The sequence below is a fragment of the Somniosus microcephalus genome, chromosome 30 (genome assembly GCF_052327205.1).
Source record: "Somniosus microcephalus isolate GS21.2 chromosome 30, FLI_Smic_1.0, whole genome shotgun sequence".
NCBI classification, from domain to species: domain Eukaryota; kingdom Metazoa; phylum Chordata; class Chondrichthyes; order Squaliformes; family Somniosidae; genus Somniosus; species Somniosus microcephalus.
Window position 1 is genome coordinate 3,621,525 of NC_141016.1, and position 19,672 is coordinate 3,641,196.

Genomic DNA, 19,672 nt, shown 5'->3' on the forward strand with positions numbered 1-19,672 from the left:
TTCAAACTGTTAAAATAGCAGACGGAGGCGGGTGAAACGAATTGTCAAGTGTTTGTGTGCTAAGATCGCCAACAGCTGGCTTTATCTAAGTGTGAGACTGGGAGACACTTGATGAACGAGATTAGGGAGTGAGTGAAGCAACAAAATCCTGACCAGGTTATTTTTTTCACTCAGCACATCATTCATTTGCAAAAGAAGTACTCAACAGTGTAATGTTTTTAATGGGTGGTGCTTGTACACTTGACCAGGCTGTCAAATCACCGAGTCACGTGAGGAGAGACTATAAATACGCTGGGAGTAGATTTATGCACCTCATGACTCGCTCCGGAACTAAAATACCTGATGAATGGGGCTGCACAGATCGCCTCCTTTAATTGGGAAAGAACCTGGATTATAGCAACTGGTGCCCACAGGAGGAGCGCCGGCAGTCTGCTTCTGTAATCCGGGCACACCGGGAGATCAGACAGGCAGGTCCTTCTGTACAAAGCAATCTCTTGGTGTCGAGTGTATATTTGTCAAAAAGAGGTGCCGGTCATCGATTCGAATCATTGGCAAAAGATCGAGAGGGGAGATGAAGGAGAAATACTTTCACTCGGCGAGTTGTGGGGATCGGGAACGCTTGACCTGAGAAGGTGGTTGAATCTGATTCCATCGATAATTTTCAAAGGGAGTTGGACGTGGACTGGAGGATGAGGAACTGACAGGGTCACGGACAAAAAGCAGGGATGTGAGTCTAAACACGACTGCTCTTTCAGAGACAGCACAGGCTCGACGGGCCGAATGGCCTCCTTCTGTGCTGTAAGTTTCTAATGATTCTATATTTATATTAAATATTGCCAGTCTCTGAGAGTGAACTTCTTTCAACCAGGCCTGTATCTCAAAGTGGGCCGGCAGCAGCGCCTCCTTTTAAACATTATAGGTGTTAGCCGTGGCTCAGTGGGCAGCACTCTCAACTCTGCATCAGAAGGTTGTGGGTTCAAGTCCCACTCCAGAGATTCGCGCACAATAATCGAGGCTGACACTCGCAGTACTGAGGGAGCACCGCACTGTCAGAGAGACAGTACTGAGGGAGCGCCGCACTGTCAGAGAGCCAGTACTGAGAGAGTGCCGCACTGTCAGAGAGGCAGTACTGAGAGAGTGCTGCACTGTTGGAGGGACAGTACTGAGGGAGCGCTGCACTGTCGGAGGGTCAGTACTGAGAGAGTGCTGCACTGTTGGAGGGACAGTACTGAGGGAGCGCTGCACTGTCGGAGGGACAGTACTGAGGGAGCGCTGCACTGTCGGAGGGACAGTACTGAGGGAGCGCCGCACTGTCGGAGGGGCAGTACTGAGGGAGAGACGCACTGTCGGAGTGACAGTACTGAGGGAGCGCTGCACTGTCGGAGGGACAGTACTGAGGGAGCGCTGCACTGTTGGAGGGACAGAACTGAGGGAGTGCTGCACTGTCGGAGGGGCAGTACCGAGGTAGAACTGCACTGTCAGAGGGACAGTACTGAAGGAGCGCTGCACTGTCGGAGGGGCAGTACTGAGGGAGTGCTGCACTATCAGAGAGGCAGTACTGAGGGAGCGCTGCACTGTCAGAGGGGCAGTACTGAGGGAGTGCTGCAATGTCAGAGGGGCCGTACTTAGGGAGTGCTGCACTATCGGAGGGGCAGTACTGAGGGAGCGCTGCACTGTCAGAGGGGCAGTACTGAGGGAGCGCCGCACTGTCGGAGGGGCAGTACTGAGGGAGCGCTGCACTGTCAGAGGGGTAGTACTGAGGTAGAACTGCACTGTCAGAGGGGCAGTACTGAAGGAGTGCTGCACTGTTGGAGGGGCAGTACTGAGGGAGTGCTGCACTATCAGAGGGGCAGTACTGAGGGAGCGCTGCACTGTCAGAGGATCCGTACTGAGGGAGTGCTGCAATGTCAGAGGGGCCGTACTGAGGGAGCGCCGCACTGTCGGAGGGGCAGTACTGAGGGAGCGCTGCACTGTTGGAGGGGCAGTATTGAGGGAGCGCTGCACTGTCAGAGAGACAGTACTGAGGGAGTGCTGCACTGTTGGAGGGACAGTACTGAGGGAGCACTGCACAGTCGGAGGGCGGTACTGAGGGAGCGCTGCACTGTCGGAGGGGCAGTACTGAGGGAGCGCTGCACTGTCGGAGGGGCAGTACTGAGGGAGCGCTGCACTGTCAGAGGGGTAGTACTGAGGTTGAACTGCACTGTCAGAGGGGCAGTACTGAAGGAGCGCTGCACTGTCGGAGGGGCAGTACTGAGGGAGTGCTGCACTATCAGAGGGGCAGTACTGAGGGAGCGCTGCACTGTCAGAGGGGCAGTACTGAGGGAGTGCTGCAATGTCAGAGGGGCCGTACTGAGGGAGTGCTGCACTATCGGAGGGGCAGTACTGAGGGAGCACTGCACTATCAGAGGGGCAGTACTGAGCGAGTGCTGCAGTGTCGGAGGGGCCGTACTGAGGGAGCGCCGCACTGTCAGAGAGACAGTACTGAGGGAGCACCGCACTGTCGGAGGGGCAGTACTGAGGGAGTGCTGCACTGTCGGAGGGGCAGTACTGAGTGAGCGCCGCACTGTCAGAGAGACAGTACTGAGGGAGTGCTGCACTGTCGGAGGGGCCGCACTGAGGGAGCGCCGCACTGTCGGAGGGGCAGTACTGAGGGAGCGCTGCACTGTCGGAGGGGCAGTACTGAGGGAGTGCTGCAATGTCAGAGGGGCCGTACTGAGGGAGCGCCGCACTGAGGGAGCGCTGCACTGTTGGAGGGGCAGTATTGAGGGAGCGCTGCACTGTCAGAGAGACAGTACTGATGGAGTGCTGCACTGTTGGAGGGACAGTACTGAGGGAGCACTGCACAGTCGGAGGGCGGTACTGAGGGAGCGCTGCACTGTCGGAGGGGCAGTACTGAGGGAGCGCTGCACTGTCGGAGGGGCAGTACTGAGGGAGCGCTGCACTGTCAGAGGGGTAGTACTGAGGTTGAACTGCACTGTCAGAGGGGCAGTACTGAAGGAGCGCTGCACTGTCGGAGGGGCAGTACTGAGGGAGTGCTGCACTATCAGAGGGGCAGTACTGAGGGAGCGCTGCACTGTCAGAGGGGCAGTACTGAGGGAGTGCTGCAATGTCAGAGGGGCCGTACTGAGGGAGTGCTGCACTGTCGGAGGGGCAGTACTGAGGGAGCACTGCACTGTCAGAGGGGCAGTACTGAGTGAGTGCTGCACTGTCGGAGGGGCCGTACTGAGGGAGCGCCGCACTATCAGAGGAGCAGTACTGAGGGAGCGCCGCACTGTCGGAGTGGCAGTACTGAGGGAGTGCTGCACTGTCAGAGGGGCAGTACTGAGGGAACGCCGCACTGTCAGAGAGACAGTACTGAGGGAGTGCTGCACTGTCGGAGGGGCCGCACTGAGGGAGCGCCGCACTGTCGGAGGGGCAGTACTGAGGGAGCGCTGCACTGTCGGAGGGGCAGTACTGAGGGAGCGCCGCACTGTCAGAGAGACAGTACTGAGGGAGTGCTGCACTGTTGGAGGGGCAGTACTGAGGGAGCGCCGCACTGTCGGAGGGGCATTACTGAGGGAGCGCTGCCCTCTCAGAGGGGCAGTACTGAGGGAGTGCCGCACTGTTGGAGGGGCAGTACTGAGGGAGCGCCGCACTGTTTGAGGGGCAGTACTGAGGGAGCGCCGCACTGTCAGAGAGACAGTCCTGAGGGAGCGCTGCACTGTCGGAGGGCGGTACTGAGGGTGTGCTGCACTGTTGGAGTGACAGTACTGAGGGAGTGCTGCACTGTCGGAGGGGCAGTACTGAGGGAGCGCTGCACTGTCGGAGGGGCAGTACTGAAGGAGCGCTGCACTGTCGGAGGGGCAGTACTGAGGGAGCGCTGCACTGTCGGAGGGGCAGTACTGAGGGAGCGCTGCACTGTCGGAGGGGCAGTACTGAGGGAGCGCCGCACTGTCAGAGAGGCAGTACTGAGGGACTGCTGCACTGTCGGAGGGGCAGTACTGAGGGAGTGCTGCACTGTCGGAGGGGCAGTACTGAGGGAGTGCTGCACTGTCGGAGGGGCAGTACTGAGGGAGCGCCGCACTGTCAGAGAGACAGTACTGAGGGAGTGCTGCACTGTCGGAGGGGCAGTACTGATGGAGTGCTGCACTGTCGGAGGGGCAGTACTGAGAGAGTGCTGCACTGTCGGAGGGGCAGTACTGAGGGAGCGCCGCACTGTCAGAGAGACAGTACTGAGGGAGTGCTGCACTGTCGGAGGGGCAGTACTGAGGGAGTACTGCACTGTCGGAGGGGCAGTACTGAGGGAGTGCTGCACTGTCGGAGGGGCAGTACTGAGGGAGTGCTGCACTGTCGGAGGGGCAGTACTGAGGGAGCGCCGCACTGTCAGAGAGACAGTACTGAGGGAGTGCTGCACTGTCGGAGAGGCAGTACTGAGGGAGTGCTGCACTGTCGGAGGGGCAGTACTGAGGGAGTGCTGCACTGTCGGAGGTGCTGTTTTTGAGATGAGACTTCAAAACGAGGCTCCATCTGCCCTTTCAGGTCAACGTAAAAGATCCCACGGGCACTATTGGAACAAGAGCAGGGGAGTTATCCCCGGTGTCCTGGCCAATATTTACCCCTGAACCAACATCACTGAAAAACAGATGATCTGGTCATTATCACGTTGCTGTTTGTGGGAGCTTGCTGTGCACAAATAGGCTGCCGCGTTTCCTACATGTTGATTGAGGGACAAATATCAGCCAGGACACCAGGGAGAGCTGCCCTGCTCTTCTTCGAAATGGGACCTTTGGGCAGACGGGGCCTCGATTTAACGTCTCATCCAAAAGACGGCACCTCCGACAGTGCAGCGCTTCCTCAGCACCGCACTGGGAGTGTCGGCCTCGATTTTTGTACTCAAGCCCCTGGAGTGAGACTTGAACCCACAGCCTTCTGACTCAGAGGCGAGTGTGCTGCCCACTGAGTCACAGCCGACACAAATTACAGCATTGAGGGTCAGAACTTCTCATTGTAGATGTCCTCAAAACAAAGAGGCAATGTCCTGGGACAAAATCTCACAGTCGCATCCCCTACGGGTAGATCAGAGAGGAGGTCGTGCCAAACCGTGCCTGTCAAGAGGGATTGGGAACATAATGGAAAGTGATTTGATGATCACAGAAATCACAGAAACCCCACAGTGCAGATAGAGGCCATTTCGGCCCATCGAGCCTGCACCGACACATATCCCACCCTATCCCCGTAACCCCACGTATTTAATCCCCCTAACACTAAGGGTCAATTTATCATAGCCAATCAACCTAACCCGCACATCTTTGGACTGTGGGAGGAAACCGGAGCACCCGGAGAAAACCCACGCAAACCCGGGGAGAATGTGCAAACTCCACACAGACAGTCGCCCGAGGCCGGATTCGAACCCGGGTCCCTGATGTCTCTAAGCAGATGAACCTGCAGCCAGAAAGCACTCTCCGCAAACCTCTGGAGGGGACCCTGGAAATCAGAGTGAGAGCCCAGCGCAAAGAGCGCCTGGCTTCAGCCCACTGGAATCGCGGTAGGACCGGGAGTGAGTTATCGGGGGATGAGGAATGATGGCCGCAGTGCAGGAGGCAGGTCCCACCCAACTCCTTTTATCTGCCCAATTTTGCAGCCAGCTGTGATCCCAATTATAGCTCTTTTTGCTGAAATGCCGTCACATCTTACAGCGGCACGATGGGCTGAAGTGCGCAGGAGTCTTCCGCGGCACATGAATGTGCTTTTGCTCCATGTTTCTGAGAGTCATTCTGGGTTGCACAGCATTGCGATATTTCTTTGCATTGGTTTCAGGTCACGACCTGATTCACAGCTGCATCTCAAATTCCGATTAACGTTCCGGGTGTTAATTAAACCCCCGAAGAAGAGGAAGGAAGTGCAAGGTGGAGCAGAAAATGGCTGCCTTTTATCTTACCCACTTCAAAATGGCAGCTATCAGGTGGTTACCAGAATTTTATTCGTTCACGGGATGTGGGCGTCGCTGGCAAGGCCAGCATTTATTGCCCATCCCTAGTTGCCCTTGAGAAGGTGGTGGTGAGCCGCCTTCTTGAACCGCTGCAGTCCGTGTGGTGAAGGTGCTCCCACAGTGCTGTTAGGGAGGGAGTTCCAGGATTTTGACCCAGCGACGATGAAGGAACGACCGATATATGTCCATGTCGGGATGCCGTGTGACTTGGAGGGGAACTTGCAGGTGCTGGTGTTCCCGTGCGAGGCGACGAAGCCTTCAGTGTTTACTGACGCCACGGTTGATTTGTCGTTGTTAAAGTATCGATTTACGAGGTAAATGCTTTAGAAGAGGGCAAAGAGCATCAGGCTCCCACCTGCTCTATCCTGGACACTGTGAGCGAGTACTGCCGCGACCCTTCAGATCTCACCAGGGAAGCCACAGGGACTGGTCAGTTAATCATCGTTGAGCAACAACGGGAGCCTGTATTTTATAATTCTGCCTTTAGTGTAGGAAAACATCCCAAAAATGGGCAATCAAAAAATGGATGCAGAGCCAAAGAAGACATTGGCCCGGAAATTCGGGTCAGGGGCTTCCCGCGGGTGTGAGCCCCCGACCTGCACTTACCTTGTGCGCCGGCCGTTGAGTTGTGGGCCCGCGTGGAATTCCGATCCCGGGCCTGCTCCAACTGCCGGCGCGCAGTGCTTGCGTATCCCAGGGGCGCAGTTAGTTCGCAGAGTCCCCTGGGATCACGTGGGCATGGAGAGCCAATGGTAGCAGGGAATGCTCCATTCATAAGTTTGACAGGAAGTGCTGTCATAACTTAGAAATACTGCGGGCCCATAAACATCACTAAATCTTCAAATAATTTTTTTTTTAAATCACATTTTTTAAATGAACTATAAATTACATGAAATAACTATTTTAAACAATAATTTAAATTTTTGAAAAAAATAATTTTATTTTCTAACGGGGCTAAAAATAAACATGCCTTTCTTTAAATATTTAAAAATAATAAACCTGTGGAAAAAATGTTTTAATTTTAATTAATTCACCACTTACCTTGTTAAAAGAAGGCCTTACGCCTGCTTTTTAAATGTGTAACTTCTGCAGACTTACCGTCCCGGGAAAACCTGCATACGCGTTTGACCTCTGAACCCCTGCTTTCAGGGGAACGGAAGTGCCGGTTTCCCGCGCATGCGCAGTGCATGCAGGAAACCGGCACTTCCATTGGGCCTACGGGTGAGTACCCCGTGCGTACTCACCCGTGGAGACCCGAATTTCTGGGTCAATATTGAGGAGAGGTGACCAAAAGCTTGGTCAAAGAGGGAGGTTTTAAGGAGCGTCTTAAAGGAGGAGAGAGAGGCGGAGCGGTTAAGGGAGGAAATTCCAGAGCTTAGGGCCCAGGCAGCTGAAGGCACGGCCGCCAATGGTGGGGCAAAAGGACAGGTGGGGGTGAGAGGGGTAAAACAAAAGGGCACAGTCAGAGTTTGGTGTTGAGAGGGCTGAGATGAAGGATTATGGGTGGTTACAGAGATAGGGAGTGTGGTATCTTGAGGTGGCCATAGATGGAGACGGACACCGGTTAACTCCGTAACATGGTTTAATCAACACTTGCACATAAAAGCTTCTGCCATGAGGCAGCAAAAACAAAGAATACAACCAGTACAGATCAGACTTAACTCAGGAGAGCAATTGCCACAGGGAGGGTCAAAGTCATGAAGGGAACCAATGAACCTCATGAGCACAGGAGGTGATGGGTGAACGGGACACGGGGGCAGCAGAGTTTTGGATGAGCTGATGTTTACAGAGGGTGGAATGCGGGAGAGCGGCCAGGAGAGCGTTGGAACAGTGGAATCTGGAGGTGACAGAGGCACGGCCGAGGGTTTCAGCGGCCCGAGGGCAGGGGCAGGGGCAGAGACGGGCGCTGTTACGGAGGTTGAAGTAGGCGGTGTTTGTGATGGAGACGATAAGGGTCAGAAGCTTAAAGTAATTTCCCAAGTCAGTTTACATTCATCGAGAGAACTCACCATATGAGCTACGCAATATCTCCACCACACCAGCAGAGAACCCACGAGTTGCTCCTCGTGTGTTTCGACTTCCGTGGGATAAATTCAAGGTTGCCCGCAGACACTACAAGAAAAATGTTTTCAAATGTTGGCTTTGCTCAGTTGAAAGTGGTCTTGTTTCTGAGTCAGAAGACTGTGGGTTCAAGTTCCACTCTCAGCCTTCAGCACCGAACCCAACTCATGCAACAATTCACCAGAGCTCGAACTGGGAAACTCACACGACCACAAGGATTGCTCACATGAGGGGTGATGTACCTAACGGTTCACAGCTCTGGATGGGTGGGACTTGGAGGGGCAGGAGGCTTCTGACAATTAGAAACAGGAGCTTCATTGCAATATTATAATTTGGGTTAAATGCAGGCAGCTGCACCTTAAATACTGTTCTACTAACATCGTCAGAAGAAAGCTTACCAGAAGATTCCCAGGTACACAAAGGCTTACATTTCAATGGATGGTGCTTTTATTGGCGTAAGATGGCCAATTGCTCCACTCCCAGCACCGGAGACTGGCTCAATCAGATCAAGTATCGTCGTCGTACGTGTCTTCACACTGTTCCCTTTGGGGAACTGTATGAAGTGGTGAAAGGATTTCTGGCCGCGATTAACGCTCCTTCCGTGACCATAACCATCTTCGTACCAACCATTAGGGTAGTTAGTCCTATGGCGGGAGGGTTTTACGGGCTCCCACAACCCATACGAGGGGGGGCAGTGGCCACCCACACCCACGGACGCAAGTATCCCGCTGGATGTCAACCCAGAATTTAGAGCCGGAGCTCCGACTCCACTTGCCGGGACTGTCTGGAGCGGGGTTCGAAACCCTACGCCTTCTGGCCCAGCGACGGGGATGCTACCGCTACGCCAAAGGCCCACTCCTCCAGATCAAGTATATTTGGAGACAAAGGGACAACTGATTATCGATGGACATTGAGAATGCTGTTGGCCAGTTATTTCAGGGGTTTAAATGTGGCAGTAAATGCAATGCAATGACCTTAAAAAGGGGAGACAGAGTGACAAGGGGACAAATCAAATCTAATTAGTATACCTTCCCCATCTTAACGGGAAGAATCTGATGTTTTAACACAGGATTACACAGGATACACAGCACAGAAAGAGGCCATTTGGCCCAACCAGTCCATGCCGGTGTTTATGCTCCACTCGAGCCACCTCTCGTCTTTCCTCATCTAAATCTATCAGCGTAACCCTCGATTCCCTTCTCCCTCATATTGTCCAGCCTCCCCTTAAATGCATCGATACTATTCGCCTCAACCACTCCCTGTGGGAGCGAGTTCCACATTCTCACCACTCTCTGGGGAAAGAAGTTTCTCCTGAATTCCCTATTGGATTTCTTGGTGACTATCTTATATTGATGGCCTCTAGTTATGCTCTTCCCCACAAGTGGAAACATTCTCTCTGCATCCACTCTATCAAAACCTTTCATAATTTTAAAGACCTCGATTAGGTCACCGCTCAGCCTTCTCTTTTCAAGAGAAAAGAGACCCAGCCTGTTCATCCTTTCCTGATATGTATACCCTCGCAGTTCAATGTTCTGATTTGAACATTGGGACCAGCAACATATAATGGTCACAACTCACCAGTAAAATGAAAGATTTACATTTATATCGTACCTTGTCACAACCTCCAGACGTCTCAAAGCGCTTTACAGCCAATGAAGTACTTTTTGAAGTGTGGTCACTGTTGTAATGTAGGAAACACGGCAGCCAATTTGCGCACAGCAAGCTCCCACAAACAGCAATGTGATAATGACCAGATAATCTGTTTTTGTGATGCTGATTGAGGGATAAATATTGGCCCCAGGACACCAGGGAGAACTCCCCCCTGCTGTTTTATTGAAATAGTACCATGGGATCATTACTGCCACCTGAGAGGGCGGCTGGGTCCTCGGTTTAACGTCTCATCCAAAAGACGGCACCTCCGACAGTGCAGCGCTCCCTCAGTACTGACCCTCCGACAGTGCGGCGCTCCCTCAGTACTGACCCACCGACAGTGCGGCGCTCCCTCAGTACTGCCCCTCCGACAGTGCAGCGCTCCCTCAGTACTGCCCCTCTGATAGTTCAGCGCTCCCTCAGTACTGCCCCTCCGACAGTGCGGCGTTCCCTCAGCACTGCCCTTCCGACAGTGCGGCGCTCCATCAGTACTGCCCCTCCGACAGTGCGGCACTCCCTCAGTACTGCACCTCTGACAGTGCGGAGCTCCCTCAGTACTGCCCCTCCGACAGTGCAGCACTCCCTCAGTACTGCCCCTCCGACAGTGCAGCGCTCCCTCAGTACCGCCCCTCCCACAGTGCGGCGCTCCCTCAGTACTACCCCTCCGACATTGCAGCGCTCCCTCAGTACTGCCCTTCCAACAGTGCAGCACTCCCTCAGTACTGCCCCTCCGACAGTGCGGTGCTCCCTCAGGACTGCCCCTCCGACAGTGCAGCACTCCCTCAGTACTGACCTCCCGACAGTGCGGCGCTCCCTCAACACTGCCCCTCCGACAGTGTGGCGCTCCCTCAGTACTGCCCCTCCGACAGTGCAGCGCTCCCTCAGTACTGCCCCTCTGACAGTGCAGCGCTCCTTCAGTACTGCCCCTCCAACAGTACAGCACTCCCTCAGTGCCGCCCCTCCGACAGTGCGGCACTCCCTCAGTACTGACCCTCCGACAGTGCGGCGCTCCCTCAGTACTGCCCCTCCGACAGTGCGGCGCTCCCTCAGTACTGCCCCTCCGACAGTGCAGCACTCCCTCAGTACTGCCCCTCCGACAGTGCAGCGCTCCCTCAGTACTGCCCCTCTGACAGTGCAGCGCTCCCTCAGTACTGCCCCTCCGACAGTACAGCACTCCCTCAGTACTGCCCCTCTGACAGTGCGGCACTCCCTTAGTACTGACCCTCCGACAGTGCAGCGCTCCCTCAGTACTGCCCCTCCGACAGTGCAGCGCTCTCTCAGTACTGCCCCTCCGACAGTACAGCACTCCCTCAGTACTGCCCCCCCGACAGTGCGGCACTCCGTTAGTACTGACCCTCCGACAGTGCAGCACTCCCTCAGTACAGGCAGCATCAGCCTAGCTTTATGTGCTCAAGTCCCTGGAGTGGGACTTTAACCCACGACCTTCTGACGCGGAGGCGAGAGAGAGCACTGCCCACTGAGCCACGGCAGACACTGAAACTATTATGAAAATACATGTCTGTGGACAGGAGTAGAAGTGGTGTCTGAATTTGTTAATCTCCCCCGGAGATTATTGGACAGAGATTGATGGGGACGTTTCTGACCACAGTGCTAACAAGGAAAGAAAGAAAAGGCTTAACGAACATGGTGACCTACTTGAGAAACTCGCTTCATTTACATATCAAAGCGAGTTGTGTGACCTTATCGCTAGTTTTAAGTCTTTCTCTGCCTGTGTTCAAGGTCAGTCATTTCTTTAGGGATTTAAAGAATTCTACACGTGTAAATGTGAGGCTAGAGCCTCACAAAGGAAAAAACTTGAACAAACGTAAGATGTGCCGTACAGTAATTTGAGACTTTTTTTAGCTTTTGATGGAGAACTGATGACTGGAGGGGAGGGGAGGGGAGAATTAAATGAGATAGATTCACTTGCTAGATTCTACATATTGCAATGCAATCACCTACCTCATAGGATGGCATCAAGTCCCGTTCGCCCATCACCCCGTCTGCTCGCTGACCTACCTTGGCTCCCGGTCCGGCAACGCCTCGATTTAAAAATTCTCATCCTTGTTTCATATCCCTTCCATGGCCTCGTCCCTCCCTCTCTCTGTAATCTCCTCCAGCCCCACAACCCTCCCTCTCTCTGTAATCTCCTCCAGCCCCACAACCCTCCCTATCTCTGTAATCTCCTCCAGCCTCACAACCCACCCTCTCTCTGTAATCTCCTCCAGCCTCACAACCCACCCTCTCTCTGTAATCTCCTCCAGCCCCTACAACCCTCCCTATCTCTGTAATCTCCTCCAGCCCCTACAACCCTCCCTATCTCTGTAATCTCCTCCAGCCCCACAACCCTCCCTCTCTCTGTAATCTCCTCCAGCCCCTACAACCCTCCCTATCTCTGTAATCTCCTCCAGCCCCACAACCCTCCCTATCTCTGTAATCTCCTCCAGCCCCACAACCCTCCCTCTCTCTGTAATCTCCTCCAGCCCCTACAACCCTCCCTATCTCTGTAATCTCCTCCAGCCCTACACCCCTCCCTATCTCTGTAATCTCCTCCAGCCCCACAACCCTCCCTATCTCTGTAATCTCCTCCAGCCCCACAACCCTCCCTCTCTCTGTAATCTCCTCCAGCCCCACAACCCTCCCTCTCTCTGTAATCTCCTCCAGCCCCTACAACCCTCCCTATCTCTGTAATCTCCTCCAGCCCCACAACCCTCCCTCTCTCTGTAATCTCCTCCAGCCCCTACAACCCTCCCTCTCTCTGTAATCTCCTCCAGCCACTACAACCCTCCCTCTCTCTGTAATCTCCTCCAGCCCCACAACCCTCCCTCTCTCTGTAATCTCCTCCAGCCCCACAACCCTCCCTCTCTCTGTAATCTCCTCCAGCCCCTACAACCCTCCCTCTCTCTGTAACCTCCTCCAGCCCCACAACCCTCCCTCTGTCTGTAATCTCCTCCAGCCCCACAACCCTCCAAGATCTCCGCGCTCCTCCAATTTTGGCCTCTCGCTCATCCACGATTTTAATCGCTCCACTGTTGGCGGCCGTGCCTTCAGCTGTCCAAGTCAGGATGGTGTGTGTGACTTGGAGGGGAGCTTGGAGGTGGCGGTGTTCCCATGCGTCTTCTGCCCTTGTCCTTCTAGGTGGTAGAGATTGCGGGTTTGGGAGGTGCTGCCGAAGGCAGAGGCCGACAGCTGCAGTATGGCTTCCATCCAGGGCGTTTACATGGCCTGGCTGGGTCTGGAGACCTCCTACCCAGGAGAGAAGTGTGTGTTCGTGTGTGTGTGAAAACACACTAGCTCACAGCGTCTGTTCAAGCAGTTACATTTCTAAAGCCTGATGGCTTTAGGTTCTTACTGAGCTACAAGGCCAGCATCCAGGGCACTGAACCTTCCAGTTCGCTCTCACCTAATTAGCAACAAGCGGACCGATTGAATCTAAACCACATCTTTCCTTTAATGTGACCACTTGGCACAAAGGGATATAAAAAGAAAAGCAGAAGTGTCACCGTGACGGGAAAGAGTTACTTCAGTGCTCATCTCCCGTAGGTACGGTTATTTTAAAATGGTTCCATTAAATTATGTACAAAATCAGGAGGGGTTTTGACAGAGTAGATCGGGAGAAACTGTTTCCACTAAAGGGTCGGTAACCAGAGGACACAGGTTTAAAATAATTGGCAAAAGAACCAGAGGGGAGATGAGGAGAATTATTTTTTACACAGCGAGTTGTTGTGATCTGGAATGTGCTGCCTGAAAGGGCGGTGGAAGCAGATTCAATAGGAACTTTCAAAAGGGAGTTGGATAAATACTTGAAAAGAAAAATTTACCGGGCTATTGGGAAAGAGCCGGGGAGTGGGACTGATTGGAGAGCTCGACCAAAGAGCCGGACCCAGGCAGGATGGGCCGAATGGCCTCCTTCTGTGCTTTAAGATTTTATGATTGTGTGATTCTATAAATAAAATTGTCCTGTGTACAATGGCTGGTTAATATTTAGGGGCTGTGTCTTCATACAGCAAGTCAAATAATCACCTCCTTCCACTGAAGCCTGGACGCACTCCGATTGTAATGAGTCGTGTTAGTGTGAGTGTGTGTGCGTGTGAGTGTCTGTGTGTCAGAGTGTGTGTGTGAGTGAGTGTGTGTGAGCGTGAGTGTGCGTGACTGAGTGTGTGTGAGTGTGTGTGTGAGAGTGTGTATGTGTGAGAGCATGTGTGAGAGTGTGTGAGTGTGTGAGTGTGTGTGCGTGAGTGTGTGTGTGTGTATGTGAGTGTGTGAGAGTGTGTGTGTGAGTGCATGAGTGTGAGTGTGTGAGTGTGTGTGAGTGTGAGTGTGTGAGTGTATGTGTGAGTGTGTGTGAGTGTGAGAGTGTGTGTGTGAGTGTGTGTGAGTGTGTGAGAGTGTGTGTGAGTGTGAGTGTGTGAGTGTGAGTGTGTTTGTCTGTGTGTGAGTGAGTGTGAGTCTGTGTGAGTGAGTGTGTGTGTGTGTGAGTGAGAAACATAGAAACATAGAAGATAGGAGCAGGAGTAGGCCATTCGGCCCCTCGAGCCTGCTCCGCCATTTAATGAGATCATGGCTGATCATCCAAATTCAGTACCCTGTCCCTGCCTTCTCCCCATATCCCTTGATCCCTTTAGCCTTAAGAAATATATCCAACTCCTTCTTGAATATACTTAATGAATTGGCCTCAACTGCCTTCTGTGGTAGAGAATTCCACAGGTTCACCACTCTCTGGGTGAAGAAATTCCTCCTCATCTCTGTCCTAAATGGCTTACCCCTTATCCTTAGACTGTGACCTCTGGTTCTGAACTCCCTGACCATCTGGAACATCCTTCCAGCATCTAGCCTGTCTAGTCCTGTTAGAATTTTATAAGTTTCGATGAGGTCCCCTCTCATTCTTCTAAACTCCAGCGAGTACAAGCCCAATCGACCCAATCTCTCCTTGTACGTCATTCCTGCCATCCGAGGTATCAGCCTGGTGAATCTTCGCTGCACTCCTTCCATGGCAAGAACATCCTTCCTCAGATAAGGCGACCAAAACTGCACACAATACTCAAGATGTGGTCTCACCAAGGCCCTGTACAACTGCAGCAAGACATCCTTGCTCCTGTACTCGAATCCTCTCGCTACGAAGGCCAACATACCATTTGCCTTCTTAACCGCCTGCTGCACCTGCATGCTTACTTTCAGCGACTGGTGCACAAGGACGCCCAGGTCTCGTTGCACTTCCCCTTCTCCCAATCTATTGCCATTCAGATAATAATCTGCCTTCCTGTTTTTGACACCAAAGTGGATAACCTCGCATTTATCCACATTACACTGCATCTGCCATGCATCTGCCCAATCACCCAACCTGTCCAAATCATACTGGAGTTTCTCGGCATCCTCCTCACAGCACACACGCCCACCCAGCTTTGTGTCATCTGCAAACTTGGAGCTATTACATCTAGTTCCCTTGTCCAGATCATTAATATGAGTGTGAGTGTGAGTGTGTGTGTGTGAGTGTGTGTGAGTGTGAGTGAGTGTGTGTGAGTGAGTCTGTGTGAGTGTGTGTGAGTCTGTGTGAGGGTGTGTGAGTGAGTGTGTGTGAGTGTGTGTGTGTGAGTGTGTGAGAGTCTGTGAGGGTGTGTGAGTGAGTGTGTGTGTGAGTCTGTGTGAGTGTGTGTGAGTGTGTGTGTGTGTGAGTGAGTGTGTGAGAGTGTGTGTGTGAGAGTGTGTGTGTGTGTGTGAGTGAGTGTATGTGAGTGTGAGTGAGTCTGTGTGAGTGAGTCTGTGTGAGTGTGTGAGAGTGTGTGTGTGTGAGTCTGTGTGAGAGTGTGTGTGAGTGAGTGAGTGTGAGTGAGTGTGTGAGTGTGAGTGAGTCTGTGAGTGTGTGAGAGTGTGTGTGTGAGTGAGTGTGTGTGAGTCTGTGTGAGAGTGTGTGTGAGTGAGTGAGTGAGTGTGAGTGAGTGTGTGTGAGTGTGTGTGTGAGTGAGTGAGTGTGAGTGTGAGTGAGTGTGTGAGTGAGTGAGTGTGAGTGTGTGTGAGTGTGTGAGTGAGTGTGTGTGTGCGTGTGTGTGAGTGAGTGTGTGTGAGTCTGTGTGAGAGTGTGTGAGTGAGTGAGTGTGTGTGAGTGTGAGTGAGTCTGTGTGAGTGTGAGTGAGTCTGTGAGTGTGTGTGAGTGTGAGTGTGTGAGAGTGTGTGTGTGAGTGAGTGTGTGTGAGTCTGTGTGAGAGTGTGTGAGTGAGTGAGTGTGAGTGAGTCTGTGTGAGTGTGAGTGAGTCTGTGTGAGAGTGTGTGAGTGTGTGAGTGTGAGTGAGTCTGTGTGAGTGTGTGTGAGTCTGTGTGAGTGTGTGTTTGAGTGAGTGAGTGTGTGTGAGTGTGTGTGAGTCTGTGTGAGTGAGTCTGTGTGAGTGTGTGAGTGAGTGAGTGTGTGTGTGTGAGTGTGAGTGTGTGTGAGTCTGTGTGAGTGTGTGAGTGTGAGTGAGTGTGTGTGAGTGTGAGTGAGTCTGTGTGAGTGTGTGTGAGTCTGTGTGAGTGTGTATGTTATAGATAGGTAGATGGTAACCTTGTCTTCTTGTTACAGGACAATGGACCAAAGTTCAACACTTCCAAAGACCAGAGTCTCTGTCTCCCTGAGGTACATTTCATTTTGACAAGTGCTTTTTACAAGTCACTTTTGTCTTTGAGCAGTGAAGTGTAATGAGATTGTTTGGAGCAGGAGGAGCCTTTGATTGGCAAAGCACTCGGGTTCCACCTCCGGTGAGTGCCCTTCAGACCTGGAGCCATTTTAAGCATCAAACCAAAGTGACCAAACTCACTTCCGGTGGAAGGGAAGCTCGGCTCCTTTCAATCACCAGGCCTGAAGGTGGGTCACCGAGTGTACTCCTTAACAGCTGCACACAGATCGTGAAGAGGTGACTAAATAGTGGACAGGGGACTGTCTATGGATTTTATTTATATGGACTTCCAGAAGGCATTTGATAAAGTCCCACATAAGAGACTTGACGTAATAAAGACTCACTACGCACTTGGTTGTACATAAAGCGAGGCTTTAATCGACTTGTAACAAAACATGGAGGTCTAGTTAGTAGTCACTAGCTTCCTGTTTCCAGACTGTCTCTGGCCAAGGTGGGCCCATGCCCGAGTATTTATACTCCTCGGGCGGCGCCCTCAGCTGGCCGTTCAGTAGTACTTCTTGTAGAAGTTGCGATTTATGACAAGACTGTTATCTAAGGTAGAAGCCCATGAAATTGAGGGCAAATTATTGGCCTGGTTCGGAAATTGGCTGAGCGGCTGGAGACAGAGAGTAGGGATAATGGGCAGGTACTCAAATTGGCAGGATGTGACTCGTGATGACCCGCAGGGATCTGTGTTGGGGCCTCAACTATTCACAATATTTATTAACGATTTAGATGATGGTATAGAAAGTCATATGTCCAAATTTGCCGATGACACAAAGATAGGCGGCATTGTGGGCAGTGTGGATGGGAACATAAAATTACAGAGGGATATCGACAGATTAAGTCAATGGGCAAAACTGTGGCAAATGGAATTCAATGTAGGCCAATGTGAGGTCATCCACTTTGGACCTAAAAAGGATCGAACAGGGAACTTTCTAAATGGTGAAAGGCTAAAAACAGTGGAGGTCCAGAGAGACTTGGGGTTCAGGTACATCGATCATTAAAATGTCATGAACAGGTACAGAAAATAATCAAAAAGGCTAATGGAATGCTGGCCTTTATATCTAGAGGACTAGAATACAAGGGGGTAGAAGTTATGCTGCAGCTGTACAAAGCCCTGGTTAGACCACACCTGGAGCACTGTGAGACCACACCTGGAGCACTGTGAGCTGTGAGACCACACCTGGAGCACTGTGAGACCACACCTGGAGCACTGTGAGCAGTTCTGGGCACCACACCTTAGGAAGGATATACTGGCCTTGGAGGGAGTGCAGCGTAGGTTTACCAGAATGATACCCGGACTCCAAGGGTTAAGTTACGAGGAGAGATTACACAAGCTAGGGTTGTAGTCCCTGGAATTTAGAAGGTTAAGGGGTGATCTGATCAAAGTGTTTCAAGACATTAAGGGGAACAGATAGGGTAGAGAGAGAGAAACTATTTCTGCTGGTTGGGGAGTCTAGGACTGGGGGGCAGAGCCTAAAAATTAGAGCCAGACCTTTCAGGAGTGAAATTAGGAAACACTTCTACACACAAAGGGCGGTAGAAGTTTGGAACTCTCTCCCGCAAACAGCAGTTGATGCTGGGCCAATTGTTAATTTTAAATCGGGGATTGATAGGTTTTTGTTAACCAAGGGTATTAAGGGCTACGGGCCAAAGCCGGGTATGTGGAGTTAGGTCACAGATCAGCCATGATCTCATTGTGTGGCAGTACAGGCTCGAGGGGCTGAATGGCCTCCTCCTGTTTCTATGTTCCTATGCATTTATATAGCACCTTTAACATAGTAAAACGTCTCAAGGTGCTTCACAGGAGTGTAAATCAGACAAAAATTGACACCGAGCCACATAAGAAGATATTAGGACAGGTGACCAAAAGCTGGGTCAAAGAGGGAGGTTTTAATGAGTGTTTTAAAGGAGGAGAGAGAGGCGGAGAGGCGGAGATGTTTAGGGAGGGAATCCCAGAGCTCGGGGCCCAGGCAGCTGAAGGCACGGCCGCCAATGGTGGAGCGATTAAAATCGGGGATGGGCAAGAGGGCAGAATTGGAGGAGCGGCACATTTTCGGAGGGCTATAAGGCTGGAGGAGGTTACAGAGATGGGAAGGGGGGGCGAGGCCATGGAGGGATTTGAACATGAGGCTGAGAATGAAGCATGTGACAAGCTGCCGGCAGAGTGTGAACAAGTGGGGTGGAAACATAAATGTTTTCAAATGTACAACAAAATCTAGAGAGTGACACATTTTCCTCTTACAGACGCAAGTTCCGGCACTGAACAAGGACAAGATTAAAGACATGGATAAAGTAACAAGCGACACCAACCCAAGAAATACGAAGTCATTCAGTGCATGCGTACGTGGCAGTGTGTCATGGGTAGCCCTTTCCTCTTTTATCGTAACAATCCTGACATCATAGGAGCCTTAAGGAGCCCTAGAAGAATTCAGGTTTTCACATCCATCCTACTTAATTGAAAAATGATAGCCCTGTGGAGATAAATGCGAACAAATTCACTGAATTTTAAGGAAGCCAGAGAGAGAGAGAGCGAGAGGGAGAGGCAAAGTTGTGATTGCTTTGGTATGAATGTGTTAACAGAGTGTTGGTTTCCAAAGGCTTTTCATGGACACGGTGCTGAGAACAGGCTGGGACCTCACTTCATGTTTTAAAAAAAAGAAGAAAAGTACAACTGCCTCTTGGAGCCTCGCTGTCTGCCGGAGCCTCAGCACTGGGCTGTTTACTGGACCTGGGTAATTGGTTGAAACAGGTTGGGGTTCATTCAGCAAAGCCTTCCGATTTGGATCAGTATTCACTCCTCACCATTGGTCAAAGGCTGAAGGACAGGATTCCAATTCGGTGACACTGCTGCAGTGATTAATGGGTTGTGTAAAACCACGATTCTGTTTTATTGTGTGTACGTTTTCTTCACCCCCGCCCCCCCCCCACCGCCCCCCGCCCCGCCGAACCCTTGTTCTTGGAGTTGAGGAGAGATACCGGTCGGTGTGTTAAAACTCCCAATGTTTTCTACACAATATCATTTATACCCAAAGGAACGTATGAGTTCTGTTTACGTGTGAAAAATGTTACTTTCTTTGTTTCCAAACTTTCTAGAAGTGTTTCCTGCAGTACTAGATGTATATCCCAGCTTGCACTGCTTTCGCGAGCTGCTTATTGAATTATACCGTCATTGTATAGTGTATTATTTCAGTAACATAAACAGGAATATATCTATACTTGGATATCATCTGCTGTTTTCTTTGTTATTTTTAATGTTTAATTGTTCGCTGAAGTGGAATGTAAAGCAAAGACGATGTTTTAAGAACATAAGAATTAGGAGCAGGAGTCGGCCATTCGGCCC

At 51.8% G+C, this 19,672-nt stretch overlaps 1 protein-coding gene across 2 annotated transcripts in view; it reads left to right on the forward strand.

The window, feature by feature from the left end:
* LOC147097864 (GDNF family receptor alpha-2-like) overlaps window positions 1–19,547 on the forward strand; it is a 304,046-nt gene extending 284,499 nt beyond the window's left edge. For both annotated transcript variants that reach the window (XM_085970898.1, XM_085970899.1), the window contains 2 exons: window positions 16,233–16,286; window positions 18,577–19,547. In XM_085970898.1, coding sequence (XP_085827024.1) covers window positions 16,233–16,286; window positions 18,577–18,735 — 213 coding nt within the window. In that variant the 3' untranslated portion in view covers window positions 18,736–19,547. The remainder of the gene's footprint in view (window positions 1–16,232; window positions 16,287–18,576) is intronic.
* Window positions 19,548–19,672: the final 125 nt, after the last annotated feature.